The following is a 27,498-nucleotide window of genomic DNA, read 5'->3' on the forward strand; positions in this document are numbered from 1 at the left end:
TTAAGGACAGAAGACAGAATGGCAAGAAGGGGAGACAGGAAGAGTAAGGAGAAAAGATAGCAAGTGTTGTGTGTGTGTGGGGGGAGGGGAGGGGAGACGACGACGACGACGACGACGACGACGACGACGACGACGACGACTCTGATCTCCAGGATGGGATCACATTTCCCTGCAGCTTGGGTTCCCCCAGCGCACACCTGCTTTGCCTCTTGCCTCTCTCTCACTCCCTGCTGCCCTCCTCTGGATTTTCCTGACTTCTAGGTGCTTCCTATACTTCTGGTGGGGTGAGGGATGTGTGCAGGAGGAGGAGCAAATTGAGAGGAGAGGGGCAGAGGAGGGAGAGAAGAGGAACTGTACTGGACCACCAAGTTGAGAGCCCCGCCACCCTTCGCGTTCTCGCTCCTCCCTACTCCCACCCCCGCCCCCGACTAGATCTGTTCTCAAAAAGGCCTGCACTGGAGCCTGAGGAGGGCCAAGAGCCAAGGCTTCTGTGGATATTGGATGTTACAGTTCGGGCACGTCCTCCGCCCAGAGTTTGATTAGCTGGGCCTGGCTTTCCTGCTTACCCAACAACGGCTGGCTAGGGTCCAGGCTGTGAGCGGGAGGCTCCCAGCCCCTCCTCCTGCTTTCTCCAGCTGGTAAACAGCAGGGCAGGAGCCGGCCACGCCAGGGCCTCGTGACTCGCCCACTCCCTCCACCTGGTGCACGTGGCACCTGGCATGGAGGAGGGCAGGCAGCTGTCCTTCGCTCCCAGCACTCCACCCTTGGCCCTCCTTGGAGCGTCACACTCTGCTTCCAGTGGCGCCCAAGATCTAAGGAGCTGATTTCCCTAAGCCTCAGAGACAGAGATGAGGAGAAATAGCCTTTCTTAGCCCCAGGGGGACTGAAAAGGGTTGGGGTATAGGATGGCTTTTGAGGACCTTTGAGGCTTTGACTGTGTCCATGCCCTTTGTATGCATACATGTTTGTGTGTGTGTACATGTATGTGGATGTGTGTACACCTGTGAGTATGCGTCTGTGGAGGGTAGAGATTAAAATCTAGTGTCTTCCTCAATTACCCACTACCTAATTTTATTTTTCTTTTTTGAGACAGGGTCTCTCATGGAACAGAGAGCTCACCATATTGGCCAGACGGGTTGGCCAGTGAGCCCTGGGGAGGTGCTGGTTTCCACCACCCCATTGCTGAGACTACAAACACCTACCTACCACCCACCGTCCCCAGTTTTATTATGTGGGTTCTGGGGGATTAAACCTTGACCCTCATGCAGCACTTCACTGACTAGGTCATCTCCTCAGACCTCATGGTCTTCAGTAAACAGGCCCATGTATACTTTTCTGCTCAGAAAATGATGCCAGTCTGGAGAGCTTTCGAGGAAGAGGCAAAGTTCTGGTGGTGGCCCCCACACCTAGGAACAGAGCTAGAAAGATGCCCTGGAAAAGGCTGGGGCGTTTAAAGGAAGGGGATCTCACTTGCTTACCCTTACCCCAGAATTATCCCCTCCTGCTCTTCCCATCACTGTTTTCTGTGCCTCAACAGCTCTCTCTTCCATCTCTCTTAATTTTTTTGTTCTTGTTTTTCATTTTCATTTAATTTAATATTTTTTTATAGTATGGATGTTTTGCCTGCATATTTATCTGTGCACCATTTGTGTACCTGGTTTACTATGGGGCACAGAAAAAGATCAGATCCCTTGGAACTGGAGTCATAGATGATTATGAGCCACCGTATGGTTGCTAGGAATTGAACCTGGGTCCTTCTGGAAGAGCAGCCTGTGCTCTTAACTGCTGAACTATCTCTCCAGCCTCCCCCACCCTCTTTTTTTTTTTCTTAAAGTATGTTCTCCTAGGGTGACCTCCAGCTCACACGGTACCTCAGCCTTGGGTGTACTTGGGTTACAGACCTGCATCATTGACCTAATCCTTTCTCTTGGTGTTTCTGGGTCTCAAGGCCTTCCAGATGGCCCCTCCTTCAAGCCAGAGGCACAAGGTGGAGGCCCCTAGGAATGCTTGCAGATGGCACATACAGTATGCAGGGCAGACACTGCCTGACACTGCCAGAGTGGCTGCTTCTCCCATGTACCATTTATGACCCCCGTGAGTGCTCAGGAAACGGCTGGGGGTTGGGAAGACAGGGTCCTGCTTTGAGAGCTGCTTGCTTTCAGGCCGCCCATTCATTTAAGCACTCAGAACATTCATTCCTTCTGGCTGTGTTGCTAAGATGATCTCACTCTGTAGTCTGAGGTGGCCTTGAACGTTCATGGCAGTCCAGTTCCTTCAGACTACTGTGTGCTGAGATTACAGGCATAAGCCATCCTACCCAGCTTTTGGCCACTGCCTCCAGCACGGGGGTTGGGTGGGGGTTCCTATTCAGACGGACACCATGACCAGAGAGTTCTCCGAGGTCCCAGCTATCGGGAGATCACGCCCACAGGAGGAACTGTTCCAACAGCTTCAACTATTAGTTCCTCCCACGGTGGCCATAGTGAGTGTACTGTTGTTATTGGCTGTGACCTTGGGCTTTACTCAGCGGGTAAAGAGCAGAGTAGGTTCTGGGGATTTTCCTTCCTTGGAGTTCCCACTCCTGCCTAACCCTCCCACCCCCTCACCCCTGTCTTGCTATAACCAGTGCTCTTTTCTGTAGGAATAGTGCTTTCTAAAGCAGAGCAGGGGTTGTTTCCTCCTCAAATACATTCTTACGCAAGGAAGAGGCTGATAGGAATCAGAGAATCATTCTACCCCCACGTGCCCCGTCCCCTTATCAGGCCCAGGAATCTCAAAGCAGGGGCCAAACAACCTGGAGGGGGTGGCGGTGGTGGAAATGGGGAGCAGTCACCAACTCTTCTTTCCCTTCCTCCCCACCCCTCAAACCGCAGAAACCACTTAAAGCTCAGCACAGGCCTGTCCTTCCAGGAGGACCCAAGGTAGCAGGCAAAAAGGAAGCCTCTGGGGTTTGGGCAGCACTCAGAGGCTGGCTTGGCCCAGAGAGGGCCAACTCTCACTGCAGCCTCATGCAGTGCCTTGAGACCACCTTTCTTTGACTCATAGGAGCTTCAGTCCCCCAGAATGACTTGGGGAGTGGAAGATGCCTTGGCCATTGAGAGAGAGAGAGAGAGAGAGAGAGAGAGAGAGAGAGAGAGAGAGAGAGAGAGAGAGAGAGAGATTGAGAGAGAGATTGAGATTGCAAGATCTTTGGAACACCTGTGGTTTCTGCATTCCCTTACCTTTGCAGAGGCCCAGTTCGGAGGAGTGGGAAGGCTTGACCCTGGTCCTACCTGGAACTCTGTATGGGTGACTCTGCTTATAAATCTCATTTCCCAACTAACACGGAGGTGGGACTGCATGTGGGAGGGTTGAAAATCAGGAGTGGAGGGATGGAGACGTAGCCCCAGACTGAACGCGCAGCACCTCATAACCTGATACGGTGGTGCTCTACTGTTTGCCTAGCCTTGGAAGGTGGAGGCCAGAAGGACGGTAGTTCACTGTTCTCCTCCGCTGTGGAGGGAGTTTGAGGCTAGTCTGGGTTACGTTAAGGCACACCTAAGAAACAATTGCTAAGGACAAACTTGGGAGCTCTGATTGGGGACAAGGACTACTTTAGCACTGCGGTCTGCTGGGTATCAGCCACGCTGACCTGTGTTGGTGGCAGTACTGTGCCAATGGCAGTGCTTTGAGGCCCGAGTTCCTTGCACACAGGATAGGTTCTTAGGCGTCATTTGCTCTCGTGGTCTGCATCTGAGGCTGGCACACTGTGCGCCTTCCTGAGCCCCCAGGGCTGGGAATGTGACAGAACCGTTTTGGGGGGAGGTGCTTTCTACCTCACAGACTCCTCAAATTCTTGGGCTGGGGATGTTTGTGTAGAAGCCTTCCTTCCTCACGGCCAAAGTCAATCCTCAGGCAAGTTTATTTAACCTCTCTGACCTCTTTCTGCCTTTGTGAACTGGGAATAGCAATGCCTACCTTACCCAGTGGTGGTGAGATAAGACAGTGGGTAAAGTACAAGGCCCGGTACAAAGTGCTACAGCAACTAAAAAAAAAAAATAAAAGCCTTTGAGGCCCCTCCTCTCTTTTCTTACTTTTCTCGATGACCTGTCACCACATAGTTCTTTACTGTTTCTTACTCATTTTCTGCCTCACTTGATTCTGCATTTGTTTTCAAGCCAGCTCCAGTGCGTGGCACCCCATAGCACCCACCATTGCTGGAGGGATGGACGGAGGAGGTGAGCTGACCTGTAGACATCCTTCCAGGTACGTCCAGTCGCATCGCTCACTACGGTTGTTATGAAAGAACTCGAAGGCCGATGTACACGTAGAGCCCGGCACAGTCGAGCTAGGGCAGCAGGCGGACATCTTAGAGTCCACAGGTGTGAGTACAAAGTGCTGGGATGTGAAGTGACTGAGGAAAATCATCCCAGGGAAGAAGAAACCTTAAAGGCTTTTCACATACACTTTAGAAGTTAGGTTTACTTACGTATGTGTGAGTTGGCCCTCTTCTTCCACCAAGTGGGTTTCTAGGACTAAACTCAGACTGTGAGGCTTCCTGACAGGTACCTTGAGTCATGTTACCTAGTTTTAGTCTTTATTATCTGTCTAAGGGCGAAGGTCGTGTTGAGCACACTCACAACAGTTACCAGGAAGAACTAATAATATTTGAAGGTGTTCCTCCTACCAGTTGATCAGGTTGCTGGCAGCGCTGAGGATTGTTTGGTCAATGCTGCCATCTGGTGGACAAGTGGAGCAAGGTTTCTTTTTTTTTCTTTTCTTTTCTTTTCTTTTTTTTTTTTTTTAAAGATTTATTCATTTTATTATATATAAGCACACTGTAGCTGTCCTCAGCCACACCAGAAGAGGGCATCGGATCTCCTTACAGATGGTTGTGAGCCACCATGTGGTTGCTGGGATTGAACTCAGGACCTCTGGAAGAGCAGTCGGGTGCTCTTAACCGCTGAGCCATCTCTCCAGCCCTGGGGCAAGGTTTCTTAAGCCTGGGGATTGGTAGTGGGAACTTAGTGGAGGTAGAAGGAACTTGGGAAGGGTCATATGTACACCTGTGAGTGTGCATGTGTGTGTGTGTGTGTGTGTGTGTGTGTGTGTGTGTGTGTGTGTGTGTGGTGTCTGTGTTTCTCTCTCTCTCTCTCTCTCTCTCTCTCTCTCTCTCTCTCTCTCTCTCTCTCTCTCTCTGGTGTGCACATGTATAGCTGCCCCTGCTGAGAGCTTTGTTAAGACGAAGCAGGTCCTGTGTGGGGACAACTGGCCTCATGGGAAGTGAGGAAAGGCTTAGGGGAGAGAAAAGGCTTAGGGGCTTGCTGTCTACCGGCCTTCCCCTATCTCTCCTCTAAGTCTGGCTTGAGCCAGGAGGAACCAGTTCCCAGGAAGGAAGAGGCAGAGAGAAGGTCACTGCTGACGTCAAGGATTTTCAGGTAGGAGGTAAACACAAGATGACCCACTTTTTTTCACTGTCTTTCACCTTTGTCTTCTGGCTGGAGTAGCCTTTTCTGCATCCCTGATAACAGCGCTCACTCCCAGATAGCATCCTCTTTCCCAGATCCCAGTCCTTACAATCCCAAGCACTGATGGGTGCCCAAGCACTATGCTGTGGCCCCCTGCCTCCACAGCCCCCTGTAGGGTTTCCAGCTGTCTTGGAACTTGCTCGGTAGACTTGAACTCAGAGATCTGCCTGTCTCTGCCCCCTGAGTGCTGGGATTGAAGGTGATTACCACCATGCCTGGATTACTCCTTGGTTCTGGACTTCATCCATTCTTCCTTCTCCTGCAGTGTAGGTGCACAGGTGTGGGCTGGCCAGAGGGAGGCAGGAAGGGTTAAAGGGCACTGTGTGTTTAGTCTGTGCTCTCCTGACTCACTCTTAAGGTTCAAAATTTTCATTTGTCTTTAGGACAAATATTGATCTAAGGGGTAGGAAGGGCCAGTTTCTTCTGTTCAGACACAGGCACCTTCATGAGAGGTTGGCTTTGTGCTCTTACTGGGGTGACAGCACGACTCAAGGGCTCTCTGAAAGTGCAGGATTTTGTTAGACTCGAGAGACCTGTGATGGTTAGTTTTAGTTGTCAACTTGACACAGTCTAGAATCTCCTGGAAGAGAGAAGTCTAGATCATGCTGGCCTGTGGTTATGTCAGTGGGGGATTCTCTTGATTACAGTCAGTTAGTATGGAAGACTGATCCACTGTAGGTGGCTCCGTTTCCTGGGTTTGGGTCCTGGACTGTGGAAGGGAAGTATGTATGGGCATATTACACTCATTTCTCCCTCTGCTCTTTTAAATATTTTTTGTTTGCATTTTGAGATAGAGTTTCAGGCTGGAAAGATGGCTCAGTGGTTAAGAGCACTACTGCCTGCTCTTCTGGAGGTCCTGAGTTCAATTCCCAGCAACCACATGGCGGCTCACAAGCACCTGTAATGGGATCCTATGCCCTCTTCTGGTGTGTCTGAAGTGTACTCATATACATAAAATAAAATAAAAAAAAAGAGAGAGCTAGAGCTTCATTACACAGCCCTGGCTGGCCCGGAACTTGCTTTGTAGATTAAGCTGGCTTCAAACTTAGGGATAACTACCTGCCCCTGCCTCCCAGGTGCTAAGATTAGAGGTGTGAGTCACCGTGCTCTGATTATTATTGTTGTTATTATTTTGTAATTTTTTCCCAAAGTTTCTTTTCTTTTCTGCAGGCCAGAAGAGGATGCCAGATCTCATTATAGATGGTTAAACTATTGGGAACTCAGGACCTCTGGGAGAGCAGCCAGTGCTCTTAACCTCTGAGCCATCTTCCCAGCCCCAGATAAAGCTTCTTTCTATAGCCTTGGTTATCCTAACTCACTCTGTAGACTAGCTGGCCTTGAACTCACAGAGAGCCACCTACCTCTGCATCTGGAGTGCTGGGATTAAAGGCATATGCCACTCCCACTGGGCATTATTATTATTTTTATTTATATATGTGATTTTTATTCATGTATGTGTATGCACACCTGGCCTTTAGAAGCCAGAAGAGGGGATTGGATCCTCTGTAACTGGAGTTTGATCGGCAGTTGTGAGCTGCCTGATGTGGGTGCTGGGGACTGAACTTGGGTCCTTTGTAAGGTCCTCCTCCTCCTCTTCCTCCTCCTCCTCTTCCCCCTCCTCCTCTTCCCCCCCTCCTCCTCCTCACTGTGGATGTGACTAGCTGCTTCAAGTCCTGACTATAACTTCTCCACAATGATGGACTATCATCTAGAATTGTAAGCCAAACAAACCTTTTTTCCTGCGTGCATATGTGTGTTGGGGAGATAGTTTATCACAACAACCGGAATGAAACTAAGACAGATACAGCTTAGGACTCTTGAAGCAACACGGTTGCTTGGGGATGAACCCAAGGCTGTCTCTCCATGTTTAACAAGCGCTTCTAGTGGTTCTGGGTCTCCCGAAGCACTGCTTAAGCCCTGCTCCTGATCAGGGGAGTGTGGACTGGGCAGAAAAGAGTTGCTGCAAAGCCTAGAGTTTTTGGTGCCCACTGAGGAGCACACAGCTAGAGACAAATGGATGTTTTATTAACAAAAATAAAAACATGCTGGACAGGTGGCAAGAATGGGGGCTGCAGACCCAGTGGAAACCTCCCGAAAAAGCTGTGGTGTCAGTCTACAGGCTGAGATGAGCAGGTGCCAGGGAGGACCCAGGGCCTAGACCTCCAGCCAGTGGGGGCAGCAGGGCGATGAGGGGCGTCTCACACTCCCCCAACAGCACGTCCCTGCGCAGCCCCGCGCCCCTGTCTAGCACTTTGGCCCTTAGACTACGGGCAGCTAGATCCGGCGGGCGCAGCCCTTCGAAGAAGAAGTCTTCGTTGAAGATAGGGTTACAGCTGCTCTGCACCACCCGGCTCCGCTGAGCTCCGGGCCTAACGCGCGGCTGCAACCGCAGCACCACGCAGCAGCCGCCGCCGCCGCTCCCGGGGCGAGTCCGCGGCCGAGGCAGCCCCTCGGCGCTCACCAGGCGCAGCCGCAGCCGCCCGGGCCCCGCCTGGTACTCGGTGGACAGGCGCAGCTGCCCGCCGCGGGGCCCCAGGCGCAGCACGCTGTCCTTGGTCGGCCGCAGCTGGCAGCAGAGGAAGTCCAGGTGGAAGAGCGGCGGCGCGCGGCGTGGCGCGTACGGACTCGTGTCCGCCGAGCTGGCCTCGTCGGGGGACAGGGACTGCGGCCTGGGCGTGCGCGGGGAACCGCAGGGCGAGGAGTCCGGCGACGAGGCTGTGTCGCTGTCTGGGGCCCGGCAGAGGCGGAGGTCGGGGGCCGAGACGTGCAGGCGTGACTGCGCCGGGGGCAGGCCCGCAGCCAGGCCGCGCGGCCGGTGGAACAAGGACTCGCGGCGGCGCGTGTGCGGGCTCTCCGGCAGGAAGGCCCAGCCCTCGCGGCCTGCCAGGTGCGGCAGAGAGCAGGCCACCGGGAGGTTCCGGCCGCCCGGGGAGCGGTCCACCCTGGCCTCGGCGCCGCTTGGGTCCTGGAGCCGAGGTGGTATGAAGAACTGCGGGATGCGGTCGGGGGTGAGGACGTTAGGGTTGCAGCGCAAGGGCGAGCCCGGGGCCTGGCGCTTGGGGACCAGGCTGGCGTGCGCCTGCAGCGCCCGGGCCTCTGCGGTCCGCACTCTATAACCGGCTTTCTCCAAGAGCCACATGCAGTGGGTGGGGGTAATGCAACACCGAGGCAGAGAACGTCCAAGTCCAGTCTCCCGGTTGGGAGCCCTGGCCAGAGGTGCGCTGAGAGAACAGAAGAGGATGCGAAGGTCGGTGGTAGTGCTGAGAGCGAACACTTGGCTTTCTGCCTCCGTGGCCTTCTCCCCACACTCATGGGACACAAGGCTGGTATTTATAAGCAGGTAAAAGAAAGAATGAAGTCTGGAAACTGGAGAAATGAAGCCCGGGACCGGACAGTAAGATAATCAGATGGAGAGTCTGGAGAAGGCTCAGTGGTTAAGAGGACTTGTTGGCCCTGCAGAGGCTATGGCTCCCAGCACCTACGTGGTGATTCACACTCATTCACAACTCCAGTTCCAAAGGATCCAATACCCTCTTCTGCAGGCACCAGACATGCACATGGTGCAATACATACATACATACATACATACATACATACATACATACAGGCAAAACACTCATACATCTTAGAAATAAATTTAAAAACGATTTTCAGGAGGCCTTGTATAGCCAAGTATTTAGATTTCCTATTGCTAAGGAAGTTCCACCCACTTCAGGGTTAGAGGGAGTAACACCCCTATAACCCAAAGATTTGTAGTCACAACTACAGACCCAGATATCAATTCTGCACATATATATGCTAGCTCCGTATGGTCACCACGGCCCTAGGTAGACTGGCTCTCGTGTCTTGCACCAAAATCTGGTCAGGGGCCCGGGAAGCTCCTTCCCTGTGCAGGCAGGCGGCTGTTGTGCCAGCTTCTCTGAATTGACTTATCCTTGGGTGCAAGCCCCACCTAACTCTTGTCTCCTCCCCCAAATCACAGTCCACCTTCTTAAATTGCTCCTGAATAAGACTCACTTCTGCTCCTGGCAGCTTGGAACACACCTGATTGCTGACCGTGGACATGCGGGGACAGGGCTAGTCCAAGGAGATTCCCCTCTTTCGATGAGGCACAGAACCCCTCTCCCCTCCTTTTTACCCTTAGTTTCTCAGCCAGGTCACATCGCGAGGCTGTAAGGTGGAGCTGGGCAGTCGAGCGGTTCCTCCTACTGTCCACTCTTTTTCCTGAAGAAACCTTAGAGCACAAAGGCACTATTGATTCTCCGCCACCCCCAGTGCAGGCCCAGGAAGGCTTCTTTGCAGCGAGCTCAGTGCACTCCTGCATGAAATCACCATGAACAATGGAAGTACCAATAGTCTGCCAGGGACTCCTAGCCCTTGCCTGGCTCAGTAATGCACCCAGAGTTAGACCTTACCTGTGGGCACGTGCTAGATAACAGCGTCTGGCTTCTGGCTGTAAGGTGCGCAGAACCGCAGTTTTCTTCCTAGCTTGCTCCCCTAGCCCAGTCTTTCGGGGAGGAGCTGGCAGGGGCCTCTAGTGCCTACGTCTGACTTCTTTTCCTGGATAAACACGGTCTGTCCCTCTGGCCTTCAACAGGGCTTTTTTAACTCCTTCCTTCAGTCAGAGCTAGGTTTCCAGCAGCCGCCTGCTGGACCTGATCACATGCTGCTAAGGTTGGGTGGGCGGCAGAGAACAGACACTATTATCAATGGCTAGTGGCTAGCTGTTGTCCCCCATCCTCCCCACTCCCACCCCAAGGTAAAGCCCTTAGCCGTATCCACACACAGCATATCTTCTGCAAGACCTCCCTATTGGAATCCTGGTTTGGCCCCTAGTTCCAGGCTCTGGAGCCATCCCAGGAACTCCTCAGCATCATGGTTTTCAATGACTAGTTCCCTGAATTATATCCAACCTTCCCTCCCCCCTAGAAATGGGACCTAGGTTCAGGATTTCTGGATATAAAGACACTAAGGACAGCTGGCTCCAATAGTGAGGACCAGCTGACTTATATCCTCTGTCTTTGGCAGGCTCTAGAAATGATAATTGGCCACTGGGCAGATGAGATTATTAATTTTACTGGCACACCCGCCACTGGTATTCCTCAAAGACAGATGCTCACTCCTTCCTCAGCAGGGGCTATTTCTCCTTGTTTTCTTCCCTCATTGACAACTTTTCTCTCTATTGGAAATGCCTCCTGTTCCTATTTCACAGTACCCCACCCTTTTCCTTTATGACATTGGTTAGTTTCTTCTGTTTATATATTTTTTTTATTTTCCTTGTATGCCAGAGTAAGTAGCTTGAAATTCTCTATCTAGTCCAGGCTAACCTATCTGATCCAGCACCCCAAGGGCAGGAACTACAGGTATAAACTATTATGTGATTATTATTTTTTTAATGTCTGCTCCTTCTTAGGATGTAAATGTCATAGGGACAGGGCTTAGCACAAGCCAGGTGTTCAGCCAGGATTTAAAAAATACATTATTGATGTGTATGATTATTTAGTCTGCACGTATGTTTGTGTATGCCTGGCATCCTCAGAAGCCAGAAGAGGGCGCTGGAGCTAGAGTTACAGACATGAACCACAACATGGCTACTGGAAATGGAATCTGGATCCCCTGGAAGAGCAGCAAGTGCTCTTAACTGATGAGTCGTCTCTCCAGCTCCTCAATTGGGATTTTTAAGGCACAAATGAATGCTATTAAGCAGAATTATACTTAAAACAGATTGCCCATCTGTTCACTGAAAATCTAAATTGCACCAGTTGTAGTGATGAGCACACAGACTGGGGAGCTAAAGAGAGTCAAAAACATGCCTGCGCAAGCACAGCCCTGAGACAGACTGTGGAATGCAGGATCATGAAATAAACCAGGAAAGCAGGGATTATTCTGTTGTCTGATGGCACTGGAGGATTTGGTTCTTTTGTTGCCCTTATACCTCCGACCTTGCATTCCTCTCTGACTGGTTTTCAGGGGAGGGTTGGTATTAGAAGGGCTGGAAGGCCTGGCTAGCTTTGAGACCTATTACAGGCAATTTCCTTTCCACATCTGGTTACTTAAGAAAGCAATGTACCCAGCTCTCAGTTGTTGTGAGGGCTAGATGATGAGATAACACGTGGGCGTTAGTTAGGCTGACTCCTGCTGTGAGAAAACAGAAAACACGACTTAATGTGGAGTAAGTAATAAGGACATTAGAAAAGATTCATTTTCATGTGAAGAGATGTCTTGTCTGCATGTATGCTTATGTACAGCATGGCTGCAGTGCCGGAGGAAGCTGGAGGAGGGCATTGGGTCATCTGGAACTGAAGTTACAAGCAGTTGTCACCCACTATGTGGACGCCAGCTCTTCTGCAAGAACAGCAGATGCTCCAAACTGTTGAGCCCTCCCTCTTGCCCTGCTAAGGACAGGTTTGACTTGTACAATAAATTCAAAAGTAAAGTAGGATTTGGGAAGTCTTGATCCATCCATCCATCCATTCACCTGTAGGTACTGAGTATCTGCTATGTGCTCTGTCCAGGAGTCTGGGAAGATAACAACAAGAAAACAACCCCCCTGGCTAGATGTAGATTATACTTTCTAGGGGCAGGGCAGACAGCTGGGACATATGCATTGCTTAGGGAGTGATGAGTCCTGTCTCCTGTGTAAGAGAGTCTGGTGTCTGTTGAGGGGAGGATGGAGGGGTAAGGGTACTTACGGAGAGAGAAGAGGACTGCTGAAATAATGTAGCACGAGATGATTGGTACATGAACCAGAGCTACAGTCACCTGTGTCTGATGTATTCTGAAGAGAATTTCCAGATAACTTCATTCCCACCCAAAGATTTTTGACCTGAGCATCTGAAAAAAATGGAGTTACCATTTTATGAAAAGGGGGAAATAACAAGTCTTCAGTTTCATATCTATTAAGTTTAAGGCCCTTTAATGTTGGACATCTAAATGGGGATGTGGAGTTGACATTTGGATATGAATCTGGTGCCCAGTGGAGAAGCCCAGACTACCTCAGAGACACCAGGAAGAATGAGGATGGAATTTAGAGTCATGAATCTTAGTCAAATGCCAACTAAGAGGACCCAAGAACTGTGTCCTGGGTGCTCCCACATTGGATCCTGAGGGAGGAGGTATGTGCTTGGCTGGATGCTGAGGTGAAACGAAGGTGGGGGTAACCAGCACATAGAAGTTACTGGCGATTTTGCCAAGAGTAGATTTGGAAGAGTGGTGGGGCAAACGCCTCAACAGAGTGGGTTTAAAAAAGATGGATGGCCGGGCAGTGGTGGTGCACACCCTTAATCCCAGCACTCAGGAGGCAGAGCAGGCAGATCTCTGAGCTTGAGGCCAGCCTGGTCTACAGAGTGAGTTCCAGAACTGCTAGAGCTATATAGAGAAATCCTGTCTCCAAAAACAAACAAACAAAGGAAATCAAGGAAAGAAAGATGGGTGAGGGACTGGAGAGATGGCTCAGGGTTTAGAGTATGTACTGCTCTTCTAGAATTTGATTCCCAGCACCCATAGCCAGGTGACTCACAGCTGGCTATAACTAGTTCTGGGGGATTTGATGCTTCTAGCCTCCATGGACACCCACACTAACAGAGTAGCAATTCTAGGCTCTGTTGTGTCTGTTTGATTATTATCTTAGGTTTAATTCAGGATTCCTAAAGCAACCACAAAATCATTATTTCTGAGAGCACACACACATGATTAATATAAACACTCTCCTGCCATGGGGGTGTGTGTGTCTGTGTCCCCTCTTCAGAGACCCTGCCATGCTGTTTCTTCTCTGTCTATCCATGGTGTTGGTAACTTTTCTAATAAATTCCTTACTCCCCAGGACTCTGCCTCAGTGTCCTTCTTGAAGCACCCCCATCAGAAACCATTCAGTAAGCTGCTTAGGAGGTGAACACTCTTGGCACTGCTACCATTCCTGACAAGGTTTTAGTTCATTTCCATTGCTGTAGCAAAGAACCAGAGACTGGTTGGCTCATAGGGAATAATGGTTTTGGCTCATGTTTTTGGAGACTGGAAAATCCTAGAGCTTGGAGCTGGCCTCTGTAAGGGACTTGGGGAAAGTGGGCATGTGGAGAGGAAGGGGAGCATAAGGAATGACCTAACTGTAGTAATGAAAGGTAAAAGTTTTAAAGTTGCCCCCCTAGACACAAAGTTTAGAGCAGCAGAAGAAAAAAAAACAGGTTAGGCCCCAGAATTGTATGTTCCAAGAAGCTCTCCTAGAGCTATAGAATGGGTAATTACATTGGCCAGCTCAACAGCTTTCTCCCAGAAGCTAGCTGACCATAAATCTTAGAAAACAATCTTGAGAAGCAGGAAGCAACTTCTCCTAGGAACTAGCGGACCATGGAGTTAAACAACCTTGAGAAGCAGGAGACAGCTTCTCCTAGGAAACAATCTTGAAAAACAGAGAGTTTTTCTTGTAATTTTTCACTGTTATTCTACACACTTTCCAATGACGCCATCCCTGCCCCCTCGGGTTGTGGTTTCTCCCTTTAAATACCTCTTCTCCCAGCCTCTCGGGGTCGAACTCCACTGCCCCTGCGTGGGATACGAGTCTCGACCCCAGTGTTGCTATCAATAAACCTCATGTGATTACAACAAGGACGGTCTTGTGTGAGTTCTTGGGGGGTCTCGTCATCCCGAGACTTGAGTGAGGGTCTCCCCACTCCGGGGGTCTTTCAGTAACCTGAATAAACTCACCCTGTGTAGCTCTTTCTGAATGCTGGCTGACTGGTCAACTACAGCTAGCTGTTCAGGCTCAAAACTCTCCACACTGATTCTCTCTGGCTTCAGTCTCTCAGCCTGTTCTGAATTGCCCTGCTTGGCTGCATCCTAACTTTGCTATCTGTTCTGATCTTCTGGCTTCTCTCATTCTCTGGCTCCTTCTGTCTTCACGTGTGTCTAGCTTGTTCTCTCTCTCTCTCTCTCTCTCTCTCTCTCTCTCTCTCTCTCTCTCTCTCTCTCTCTCAACCTGTCTCTGTATAACTGTCCTGGTAAAACTGCCTCCAATCTCTCTGCACTGCTCTTTCTCTTAAGTAGCTTCCCTTTCTTTTCTTGTGGGAGTTGGGCAGATCCTATTCTGTCAAATCTTTCTCTGATTCATCACTTTGTCTGCCATTCAATTAGGCATTGATTTTAAACATGGGTGCTTCCTTCTACAAACTAACTTTATCTTCATTGTTTGGGATCAAAAGTGTGTATTAAGGGCTTGTCTGTACTCCAGCCGGGGGATTAAAGGTGTGTGCTAAGAGCTGAGCCTCACCACAACTAGAACAGTGGTCCCCCCCCCCCAGTGAATCACACAATCTCAGGGGTCACAGTGTGATCAAATATCCTGAAACACAACTCACTCTCACAAGAACAAATTCATAAAAGAAAGGCATTGAATGCTCTTTGACAGATGGATAGCCCAGTGGTTAAAAGTGCCTGCTGCCAAGGCTGGTGACCTGAGTTGGATCACTGGTTTAAGAATTTGAGTTGCAAACCCCAGAGCTCTCATCTTAAAGGGAATAAGAGATAGTTTATTCTAGAGCCATGTGCACCTGGGGAACACAGATTTAGTTTACTCCCCAAATTCCATGTTCCAACATGAAAGCCATGTCACAGAATTTTTATAGTTTTACAGAACAAAGGCATTCATAAACCGAGGCTGAAAGGATTTTTTTTTTTGGTGAAAGAGTACCTCAATAATTGGGGCCAAGGAATGTTGCAAAATCACACCATAAAAACAAACCTCATGAAAGATGTTTATTGGACAGTGCAAAAGGCTGCCTCTAAGTGGGGATGGAGAGAGAGAGAGAGAGAGAGAGAGAGAGAGAGAGAGAGAGAGAGGAAGGATGATGGTGTGGGACTTTTAAGAGAGATGGAGCACTGGAATAGGAGAAATGTGTTCTATCAATGACAGGTTGCAGTTGGGTGGAGATGGGGGAGTACCTAGTTCCAGAATGTGAGTGGTTCTTAATTGACCAACAAAAGGGATTTCAAAAGTTGGTCAGGGTATGTCAGAGACACAACTTGAAGATGAAGACAGCTTTCCTATAGGCTCAGATGCTATCTGGTATTGTTCTTAGATTTTGGACTGATAGAAGCTTGTTGCCTGCTACATGAATAGATTCCAATCTTCCCACAGTACTGAAATTTTAGCTAGTCAGTCTCCGCAGACTCAGATTCCTTTTAGGTTTTTTTTTTTTTTGTTGTTGTTTGTTTTTTGTTTTGTTTTGTTCTGTTTTTTTCCAAGACTGGGTTTCTGAACTCTAGGCTAGCATTGAACCCAGAGAGCTGCCTGCCTCTGCCTCCTGAGTGCTAGGACTGAAGGCATATGCTACCACCACCCAGCTCTTCAGAAATTTTGAACAGAGTTTAATAGCTGGGCATGGTATTTTATGCTTTTAATCCCAACAACCAGGAGGCAGAGTTCAAGGCCAGCCTGATCCAGAACAGCCAGAGCTGCTACATGGAGAGACTTTGTCAGAAGAGGAGGAGGAGGAAAAAGAGGAGAAGGGAGGAAGAAAGAAGAAAGAATTTGAGTAAATGGGACAAGATAAAGAACGAGAATTCAGGTCAACCTTAATGCTGAGACTAGATTTACTGGTCTAAGAGATAGTGTCCTTCCTGTCTGGACAGCCCTACAGGGTTTGTAGTTGAGAATAGAGAGAAGGTGGTGCATGCCTTTGCCAGACCCAGAAACTGCTTTTCTGGAAAAACTGCTTCCCTTGCTCCCTCTCGAGTGAGGATGGTTTTCCTCCTTCTCCCCTCCCTCCCCCCAAAAAAACCTACAGAATGAGAGTCAGACTGCCTCTTTTTGCAACCTTTGGGTTCCAGGGTTGCTGGATACGTTCCAGAATTCCATGGATGGTATATTTTTTGGAACATCAGCCTGTTTTATAGCCCTGGTTTGGGGGACTTCTTTTGCATGGGACTCACATGGTAGAAAGAAAGAGAACTGACTTCTGTAGCTTGCACGTATGTACACACGTGCATACACACACACACACGCATGCACACACACATGCACACACACACATGCTTACCCACACATGCACATGTACACACACACACACACACACACACACACACACAGAGTAATAATGAAAAAAGAAACACTCACAGTGACCTAATCATCTCTTAAAGACCTCACCTCCCAGTCCAGTCAATGGCAATCAGATTTCAACGTGAGTTGTACGGGAGCACATTGGAACCATAGCAACTCCTCAGGTGTGCCAATCTCGCTCTTGCTGAGGCCACTGCAGAACACTGAAAGGAGTGAGGCAGCCCTGATCACTGGGTCAGAGCCAGATGGGAGATTCAGAGCAGCGCAGGTCTTTGTTTCTAGGCAGGCAACTTCTAAGACTCCCTGTAAAACAAACAAACCCAAAACAAACAAACTGGGAGCTGCTTTTGGGTATTGCTCCATGTCTCCAGGGCTCCACTCAGGCAGCATGAGTTGGCTACTAATGCTTACTGGTGATAAACCACGGCTTATAGTTCTGGCTTAAAACCAGGACCTTTAATTACTGGCCCAGCTCTGCAGTCTCAGTTCCAGGAAGGCTCTTTCTTTAAAAGTTGGTATGAGGTGCTGGTCTTTCTGATTTCTTAGATGGCTAGACTTTGTGTGCCATGGCTACTAACGTTGGTTTCTTGTGGCTCCTGACTCAGGCTGACTCAGGCAGCATATCCTCTGCTTCAAGGAGAGTAAGTCGCCACTTACATCTGGATGGCTGTCTTAGTCATTGTTCTATAGCTGTGAAGAGACACCAAGGCCAAGGCAACTCTTACAAAAGAAAGTATTTAATGGGAGATTTGCTGTAACTTTAATTTTTTTCAAATCCTATTTTCAATGATGGTTCTTAAATGCTATCATCTCCCTTGTAGCCCACAACCCACCAGGGGTAGTGGAAAAGAAATGATATGGGGGGTGGGGATGGGGGAGTGGAGTGGACAGTTTTAGAAAGGTTTTTTTTTGGAGCAACTTCCATTTGTGTTGTCTGGAAATCAGCATTTCAGCTCACAGGTTAGCAGGCAGCTTTAGCTCTTGATCCACTCACAAACACCTCACAGATACACCAGCAATCCAGTTCAGTAGAGTCGGGTTAGCAGCAACCATTACACAACCTGGCAGAGACAACTGGGCTCAGCCTTGGCTTGAGTCAGCAGGAGGGACCAGCAAAAACACCAGAAGTTCTCTGCTGTGCCTCTCTCAGAGAAGTGAAGGTCAGCGAAGACTGGAGACCCACGAGCATGGCACAGCTAGCGGTACCAGCAAGCCAAGCTCTGCCTCCATCACTCTGTGGAGTCCAAACGTCCCGTGTCCTCCACATGCCTTGCTTCACCATGTGCATCCAATCAGCCAGAGTCTGAGTCCCAACAAATGGAGCTCAACTATTCAATGTAAGATGGATCAATAAATGAGTGTTCTTAGAAAAGAATTCTTCATCACATGTTCTTTCACGTGTTTGCTTTAGCAGAACATCCTCTCCCTTGTGTTTGCTTCAGTGAAACGTTCCATCATAAGTCTTTCACCTGTGTCCACTTCAGGAAAACACTTCTTCACGTGTTTGTCCCAGCAAAACAGCATCCAACTGACTCTCCAAAGAGCCTTTAAGTTTCCACTTCAGTTTTTTTTTTTATAGTTTTAGAGGTTTAGTTCACTTAGTGGCATGAATAGTGCTGGAGCAGTAGCTGAGAGCTACATCCTGATCCACTGGCCAAGAGGGAGAACTGGGCCTAACCAATCCCAGAGACACAGTCCCTCTAACAAGGCCAGGCCTACTCCAACAGGGCCACACCTCCCAATCCTTCTCAAACAGTGCCACACCCTAATGACTAAGCATTCAAATATATGAGTCTATGGGGGCCCATTCTTACTCAAACCACCACAGTGGTCTTCTTCTCAGTAGCTGCATTCCAGATGAATACTACCTGAAGGAATAGGTTTGCAAATGAGGAGGCAGCATCGCCTTCATTTCACCTAGATAGATGGCTGCCAAATCGGCCCCTGGAGGCCTGCACTGATCAAAGTATGACACTAATGAAGAGTCCTAACCCTGCTGATCTCTGTCCCTTTTGGGACTCCTGCATACTAGCTAGCCTTGCCAGGTCAGGCGTGGCTGTGGAGCTGTGCCCGAGAGGCTCCCAACTCTATAGATTTCCACAGTATGGCAAAGTGCCAGCATGCAACCAACCTATTTAATATGGAATTCAAACACAATGGTCTCTCTCCACCCCTTATTTATTTTTTAACTGCTTAAGAGGGATGACATATATTCCCATTCTTCTGGGAGTGTTTGGATGAATAATGGACTCACCTTGACCATGAGTAGAGGAAAACCTGTTTTTCAATACACAATGGTTTAAACTCTGAGTTTAACAGAACATTAAGGGCAACTGTGAAAGCTCAAAGAAGAAAGGAGAAAGAGTTTTAATAGAAGTGTGTGTGTGTGTGTGTGTGTGTGTGCGCGCGTGTGTGCGTGCGTGCATGTACTGTTTCAGCTTTTGGGAGGCACTAGGCCAAGGCCCTTCAAACCCTGTCGAGCTATCCTTTGACCATCCCTTGAGATTGACTGCTTAGAAGCAGGTTCCTTGCTCAGATTGTACATGACTCCTCGTTATAGCTACAAAGGGTTTCATTCTCTCTAACCTCCCAGTCTAAGCCCCAGCTCTTAGAACCCCAGTTTAAGTTTGAAACCAAATCCTTCACTTGTTAGTGTATGATTTCAGCACAGATCCTCCTACTCCTTTCAAATCCTTCACTTGTTAGTGTACGATTTCAGCACAGATCCTCCTACTTCTTTCAAATCCTTCACTTGTTAGTGTACGATTTCAGCACAGATCCTCCTACTCCTTTCAAACAGAGCAGAGGCCACTACTATCAGCGGACTCATGAAAGCCATCGCTTTTTCTCTTTAAAGTTAAAATACAATTTCATCATCCCCTCTTCTCTCGTTCTCTATCCTCCCTCCATTTTTTATCTTTTAAACTTTTTAATTACTGTTTTTTTTTGTTTGTTTAATTTTATGCGTATGGGTGTTTTGCCTGCGTGTATGTCTGTGCACCACTTTCATGCCTGGTGCCCATGAAGGCCAGAAGAGGACGTCAGATCTCTGGATCTGGAGATAAATGTAGTTGTGAGCTGCTCATCTGGGCTCTCTGGAAAAGCAGTCAGTGCTTTTACCATCGAGACATCTCTCCAGTTCCCTTTATCTTTTTAAGCAAAACAAAGCTGGAACTTTTTTACAAACTGTTTTTAACACAGATTTAAGTATAAATATCAAGGGAGTGAGAGAGCTTTGAAGGGCAGTACACAACTAAAATGATGCAGGCTGCTGAAGAGAGAGCTGCCCAGCTTCCCCTCCTCCTCCTCCTCCCCCTCCTCTTCCTCCTCCTCCTCCTCCTCCTTCTCCTCTCCTCTGGGTGCTTTGACACTGTGTAGTTCTTGATGTCTTGGAACTCACTCTGTAGACCAGGCTACCTTGAACTCAGAGATCTGCTTGCCTCTGCCTCTCAAATACTAGATTTCAAGTCCTGTGTTATCATGCTGACTTCTCCTTCTTCTTTAATGTAAGTTAGACCATGTTTTCAAAACAAAACAAAACAAACAAAAAACAACTCTTAGGTTTGGGAGTATTTGAATAACTTCAAGGAGGATTCTCTCTGCTTTTACCTAGCTGCTGGAAGTTAGCACACAGTATGACTGCTTTTACCTATCCGCTGGAAGCCGGCACACAGTATGACTGCTTTTACCTATCCGCTGGAAGCCGGCACACAGTATGACTGCTTTTATATATCTGCTGGAAGCCGGCACACAGTATGACTTTGGCAGTCATGCACTGAATATGGCAGAACCTTTTTTGTCAGTCAAGAATGACTGACTCCCGGACCCCACTGTCTGGAATGAGAAACACTGTCTGTAGAAGACATGGGTGAGACTCCAGAGATTAAGCTCGTTTGACCTTACCATATCTCCTAAGAAAAGTCTTTGTGATATGGCCATTTGAGACTTTCTTAATTTTAACCTTTTTCCTCTTCTCTTGCAGCCTGCCCTGCGGAGACCCCTTTCTTCCCCAGGCTCTAAGGAGACTCAGACTTCTTCCAATGCCCATCACCCCCTCTTTGCTGTTCTCTTGCAGAGCAAGCATTTTCTCTCTAGACACGTGCACCAGCCACATCACCTCCCTTCTTCCTTTATCACTGCTTTGCATAGCTTTTCTGCCACCACCCCCGGGCGGTGCTGGCTGGCTCTCCCATTTGCTCTCACACGGACGGGTTCATGCTACTCTAGGTACTCTTTTCCACTAGAGTGGGGTACTCAGCGTGGCCATATCATGCACTTGGTGAGCTGGGTTTCCTGAGGCCACAGAGGCTTTCCCAATCCTCCTTCCCAGCCTTTTTTCCCATCCGAGGCCATGCCTCTCACATCACAGAGGAAGCTGATGTGCTCTGATGTGTGTTCCCTCAATCCTTTGACACTCTCTGTCCCCATTTCCTGACTTTGTTCTCAGTCACTCTGATGCTGTCCCGTGACTCCTGTCTCCATCTGTGTCCTTCATCTGACTCAAAGATCAATTCTGAACCAATTTATAAATATTATCAAAATTCTTTCCTTAAGGAAGAGTAACAACAAAATTCCCAGAAAGAAAAATATATATATATTCATCTCCTCGTTCTCTTTTCATTTCCTATTATCTAGATTTTGTCTCCTTCCTTAGTGACATGCTCTGAAGCCTCCCATTATTCCTAGTATCCGTCTTCCTCACCTTCACTTCTCTGCCTCTTTAGGAGGTCCTTGGTCTTCCACCCACTTTCATGTGGGTCCAGGGCCTCCTTTGACCCTCTCTGTTCTCCCGTCTGCTCCCTTCGACATCACTCCTCCTGCTTCCTCTGAACTTTCACTGACATCACTTCCAGGGACCCTCCCCCACTCCATGTTCCAGCACCCAGGCTCTTGATGGTACTTCCTACAGAGTGGGAGTTCCCTGAGCACTTCACACCCAGTGTGGAATCCCTTAAGTGCACCCTTGACCTTTGCTTCATGCCTCTCTTCTCCATCCCAGGAATGCCACTTGGGACCCGCAAGCCAGACAGCACCCTTCACAGATGCACTCTGTGAACTGGTCTAAGTCCTGAACTTACTGTATTCCCGGAAGCTCTCATACCAGTGAGTGAGACCCATGCAGCCCCTGAAGGGCCTCCCACCTAATGCTCTGTCCTTAGCCTTCTTTACTCTTTACTGCCCCCAGTGCCGTCTTCACACAAGTGCTTTACTGCTGAGCTTTCCCCCTCCCTGTTGTTCTGGGACAAAGCTTCACTATACAGCATAAGAAGGCTGGGAACTCAGGATCCTCCTGTTTCACCCTCCCTAATGCTGGGATTTCAGCCGTGTGTCACCACACTACTTAACTCTTGAGTTTAATTCCGTTTAGGCAAAGCTTCCTTCTGATTGTCACTGGTTCAGGGAGTTAAACAGACCTGGCCCCCTTTCTCCAGCACACACTGTTCTGCTGACAGGAACCAAGGATGGACGGGAAGATCTTGGTCTGGTGCTCTGTGTGCCTTCAGTGTGTCTCTAGGCCAGTAACTCTGATTTGCATCGCCTGGTTCAGTGTCTGGCACTTGGCAGGAGCTCTGTAAGTCTCCTCTGTTGGTGCTGATGGGAGGACATTGGAAGATTAAAAATGTCAACTAAAAAAGTTTAAAACATGAATTTATTTTATGTATATGGGTGTTTGGTTTGCATGTAAGGCACCACCGTATGCATGCCTGGTAGTCCATGGAGCCCAGGAGAGGGTTTTGGATTCCCTGGGACAGGAGTTACAAGATGGCTGTGAACCACCATGTTGGTACTGGGAATCAAACGGCAGCCAGTGTTCTTAACTGCTGAGCTATCTCTGGCCTGTGGACGATTTTGATTCCAACTACAAAAGGCTCTTGTCTGCCCCCTGATTCCTGGGGACCCTTTGTTATGTGGCTGCTGAGTCATCAAGGTCAAGGCAGAGTCACTGCTCCCCGGACTGTTCTTCTTCCAGTTGTAGCTGAAGGAAAACACCTGTAAGGAAGGAGTGAGCTGAGTGCCAGGACCGGAAGGCGGAGTTTGCTCCGGACCGGGAGCTGGAGTTGCCCCGATGTGCAACACTGTTGCAGATCAGTCATCACCCGAGACTGTTCTGCAGAGGTGCAGACGCAGAGCAGGAGTTGCCCCGATGTGCAACACTGTTGCAGATCAGTCATCACCCGAGACTGTTCTGCAGCGTGCAGGTTGGGTAATCCTCACTAGGAAAAATTCTAGTTTTGTTCTCTTTCTCTTCATCCATGTCTCTAGCAAGTACACATTCCCACTCCTAAAAGTACTAGACTCCAGCTTAGGACTTGATCTTTAACCCTCTGCTTCCCTCCCTGTTGTGGGTTGGGTAGTGGCAGGCAGGCCCAGACTGAGGCTGCAGGTTTCTTTACCGGAGGACTTGGCATAGACTGTCTGCTTGTCTCTGCTCTGGGCGATACAGGACATGTAGAGCTTCTGATCTTCAATCTTTTCTACCTGAAGGTCCAGGACAGCCAGAGAGCCCACGGGGATCAAGCTGGAAGAGGTGGCGGTTGAGTTCATTTCCCCACCTGCTCCCACACGGGTCTCTATCCTTGGCTCACCTCACCCTGCCTCCAGGACTCAGAAGCAGCCCCAGGTTCAGGGCTATGTGTTGGCTTCTGGTACAGCAGAGGTTGTATTCTGGGCTGGGTCTAGGGATATGCTTGGCTGGGAAAGAAGGGAGACAGGCGGGATCTTCACACTCAACTTGCAAAGCTTACTTAATCTCATGGTAAAAACAGAACCCAGACATCGGCCCTGGTGTGAGGGCCTGCACTTACTTTTTGAACTTGATGTTGAAACTTAGTGTGAACAGTCCTTCTCCAGCCAGATAGGCAGTCTTAGAGTATGTCTCATCCATCAAGGCTGCCAGTGACCCTCCGTGGGCAAACCTGGGGATCAGGATGGGAAGTAAGACTAGGGTTAGGGCTGGGTTAGGGCTGCTGGACAGGCCCCTGTGCTGGGCGTCCTCTCCATACTGTACCAAACCCCTCAAGCATTTTTCTTCCCAAGTTCCCCAAAGGCGGCTCTTCCATCCCAGGCAGCCAAACAGGAACGGACACAGAGATATGTCCTGTGGGCCTCAGAAGGTCAAACATAACTAACTTCCCTCCTTTTTGCTTCAGCATGTGTTAACAGCTGACACAATTATTTTATCAATAGGATTTTTTTCCTTACAAAATTAATGGAGGATATCTTCCTGACTTGTCACCTAGTTGCTGGCTGCAGCTGTCACATTTTAGAAGGTTGCAAGGAGTGGGAAACACCTGGACTTTTCGACTTAGTCCTTCGTTGTTTGTAGGGACAGGATCTGTATCTGAAGTCTAGGCTAGCCTTGAACTCACAACAATCCTATCTCAGCCTCCTGAGTTCTGAGACTGTAGTTGTAAGCCACCAAGGACTTGATTAAGTCTTTGAAACAAGAGCTTGGGCCATCTCACCCTACCAGTCACTCAGTCAATGTTGGACTCACAGCTTCAAGGTCCATCAAGGAAGGCTCCAGAAAACCACTGCCTGGAAAAACCTAAGAGATCACTTCAGTGTGATGCCACAGATGTTTGCTTTACTTCAAGTATATAAAACCTTCATTATCATTTATGCAAACTGTCCTTTATGACACACCTTTGTCACTAGTGGTTAGGCTAGGAGAAAGTATTGGGGCATCATCCTAAGTTAATATTCAAATGACATAAAACAGCCCTGGGGTTGGAAAGTAAATACAATTTGTCATAGACCCAGGCCAGCCACTCTTGCTGATCTGCCAAGGCTGCAGTGGGCCCTGGCACTCCCAGGCACCTCCCCACTGCTCAGGTGACATTACGCCACTTGGCTGGATTCCTAGTTCCTGAACAACTTACTGAGCTGTTCTGAGCCTTTGTTTTCTTGCCAGGTATTGTGAATAAAAAGAATCACTATCACACTGATTAAGTTCCCCAAATCTCACCGACACCTCTGGGCACTTGCCTCTATTACTGTGAAGAGAAAATGAGTTGATGCCCAAGAACCCAGACCTTCCCTTGTTTCTTATGTGTTCCCTGGCCAAACAAAGGATCTATTGGCAAAATGCTGATTCTGCAGAGCAGTTCTTAGCCAATGGGCAAATCCTTCTCATACTGGCCTGGGACCCAGTGGAGGTTGATCTCTTCTCTGTACTCTTAGTCCACTGACTGGCCTCATCTGCTCTGCCTTTTTTCTTTTTTTCTTTCTTTTTTTTCCCCCCCAATAGCACCATATATCTTTGAATGAAACTCATCAACTCATTTAACTTTTGCTCTGTCTTCTTGGGGATTTCTTTTTTAGAAAGAAAATATCCTTGACCTCTCACGACTTTTCATTCTGGAACATTCTGAGGCTTCGATAAGGGAGTTCTCCATACATGCACAGTGGCGCCTGGATAAGCTAACTCAGGTTTTCCTCTCAGACCTGGCATTGAAAAGCTGACATCTAATTCCTTGTACCCCATTTTAGGTCTCTTAGAGACTCCAGAACCAGGTAGGTGCTGAACCCACCCTGTTGAGCCGAGCCTGGGAGGCATCCACCCCAGCCTGTGTGAAGCCTTACCCTGGTGCCCCCTCTAGGTAGGGGCCTGGCTGGAAAAGGCAGACTGACTTCTTCTCAGATGGGTGGAAAAAGATGACATACTCATAACCTTGCCCTTCCAGTTGGATGGATCTTGTAAAGAGGCGCCAGTCCTGTTTGTCTGGGGAGAGATCACAATTTGAAGCAGAGATACTTCAGGGCATGGGGACCTGTCAGGACATGTGAGTTTGAGTTTAGCAAGAGCGAGGAGAGAGAACCAGAAGACATCTAGGATTTGTTGTTAGGGAGCCCTTGAAGGGGGGCAAAGCATGGTCCTTGTCTTTAGAGGGGCTGTGTCTTGGGGGGAACAAACTCTAATAAAGTCCCCAGCTAGGGGTGAAGGCAAGATCAGGACTAGAGAAGCATCCCACCAACTGAGCCATATCCTCAGTCTGGAAATAACAATTTTTGTTTTTCAGGCTCTCATTCCAGTCAGATTTCAGCTGGATGTGCTCCCCTTCAGAGGGAAATAATGGGCTCAGACAGAGAGATCAGTGCAGACATGCTTCCCATACAAGGCTGGTTTGCAGGAGAGGGAGGTGTAGGTAGTGTAGAAGAACCTCCCGTCTGAGAACTGGACAGGAGGCACCTGAGTTTCCTTCTTGAATGTCTTAAATTTTTTTAGTAATAATTCTTGGAGAATCTCATACATGTGTTTTAATCATATTCACCCTCTCCCCTTTGGAGAAAATTCACTCTGTAGTCCTGGGTGGCTTTGCAGACTGTATTCATCTGCCTCTGCATTCTAAGTGCTGGAATTTGTGTGCTACCATGGTTAGCCTTCCTGAATGTCTTTGAACCAGAGGAAGGCAGCAGGCTGAACTGACTGAGGGTTTCAGGCACCCCAACCCCTGTGTGTAGGCATGAGTGTGGGGTCGGTGTGTGTATGTGGTCGGGGGAGGGTATGTGTATGTGGGGTGTGTGTGTGTGTGTGTGTGTGTGTGTGTGTGAGTGTGTGTGTGTGTGTATAGAGGTGTGTGTTTTGGAGGGTGGATGTGTCTGTGTATGCTCCTGGATCCTTTCAGACATGGTCTTACCTGAGGCAGCTACCAGTCCAAATGGGAGCTTAAGGCCCCGGATATGATCTCTGTTGGACTTGAAGGAGGGTAGTTTAACCCAGCTGCCTGATTTAGTTTTCTCCAGAAATTCTTGGTACAGGCTCAGCATATCTGGACACCAGCTGGCATTGGGAAGGGCATAATCCTTCAAATCTGTCTTCTCTCCACAGAATCTTGCGACCTAGGCAAGAAAATTCAGGGTGACATGATGACATCTTGGAAGGTTGGGATGTTGTTGGGTAGGCGATGTCTGTTTCTGGGTTTGGGGCTTTCAGTCCTGTCTGCTGGGGTGTTTAGCTGAGGGAAAGACTCCATCTTCCTTGTAGGGGTTTGGGAACCTCTGTGGATGAGTGGGGTATGAAAGACAAGAAGTAGGGATATCCGGGACATAGATGGGGCTAGCCATTCCAGACAAGTGCAACATTGTTACTGTGGCTAGTTCCTTGAAATGAGAACTGCTACTATTAGATCCATTGTACAAGTGGGGAGGCAGGAACCTGATTTAAAGTTGTTACACTTGGGAGACAGATGCTTGAGTTAGTCACTGTTTTCCTAAGGGATAAGCCCACAGTTGGTGAGAGATATTTATTAGCCCCTCACTATAGCAGCTAGTTAGCTTATGGGCTTGTCTGGCAGCTCCTTTGAAATGCTTTCAGGCCCCAAGGAAGTGTAATATCATAGCCAGGGTCAGGGATAATGTTTGTCTGACATATGTCATGTACTAGTCACTTCTGTGGATAATAAGCAAGCTGACTGCCAAACCCACAGACAGGAGCTTCTGTCAGGGGATACTCTACTTATCGGTTGCAGTGTGGACTCTACGAAATATTTACCAATGGCCACACAGGATCTGGACCAGCATTTGTTCTAGTACTTTTAATTCAGGATATGGTTTATGTAGTAACTACCCCAAAGCATTTTCCCCTTGCCAAACCAAACTGGTCCTTATCACCCCAGATATAAGGCAGGAAAAGAGGATTTAGGGTGCTCAAGCCCTAGGCCCTTAGAGAGGAAGGGAGCTCATCTGACTGCCTGGGAACTTACCAGGGAATCTGTGGAAGATCCAAACGCCGAGGCCAGGTGGAGTCTGGGCAGGGTATGGGGGCTTCTGTAAAGAGCTTTGTGGTGGACAAGTCTTGCTACCCCCTGGAAACCTGTTCTCATCATGGCTGAGTGCCAGGATCCAGGCTTTGCTTGGATAAATAGTGGCTGACTCCAGAGGACAAGTGAGTGCCAGGCGCTCCTACACAGGCTTACTTCTAGCAGAGAGCTCCAGCTG

The 27,498-nt window shown here is 48.8% G+C and overlaps 2 protein-coding genes across 2 annotated transcripts; both read right to left on the minus strand.

Annotated features, from left to right (window-relative positions):
* Positions 1-7,372: 7,372 nt before the first annotated feature.
* C2cd4d (C2 calcium dependent domain containing 4D) lies at positions 7,373-10,328 on the minus strand. The gene is made up of 2 exons (XM_032897833.1): positions 9,646-10,328; positions 7,373-8,728 (listed from the first exon to the last, which is right to left on the minus strand). Exon 2 carries the CDS (start codon positions 8,644-8,646, stop codon positions 7,621-7,623), a length of 1,026 nt encoding a protein of 341 aa, XP_032753724.1. The 5' UTR covers positions 8,647-8,728; positions 9,646-10,328; the 3' UTR covers positions 7,373-7,620.
* A 12,429-nt stretch (positions 10,329-22,757) lies between these two features.
* On the minus strand, positions 22,758-27,498 carry Them5 (thioesterase superfamily member 5). Its single transcript, XM_032896698.1, has 5 exons — positions 27,264-27,498; positions 26,199-26,400; positions 25,144-25,282; positions 23,364-23,474; positions 22,758-23,077 (listed from the first exon to the last, which is right to left on the minus strand). Exons 1-5 carry the CDS (start codon positions 27,384-27,386, stop codon positions 22,876-22,878), a joined length of 777 nt encoding a protein of 258 aa, XP_032752589.1. The 5' UTR covers positions 27,387-27,498; the 3' UTR covers positions 22,758-22,875.

This window comes from Rattus rattus, chromosome 3 (genome assembly GCF_011064425.1).
Source record: "Rattus rattus isolate New Zealand chromosome 3, Rrattus_CSIRO_v1, whole genome shotgun sequence".
NCBI lineage: Eukaryota > Metazoa > Chordata > Mammalia > Rodentia > Muridae > Rattus > Rattus rattus.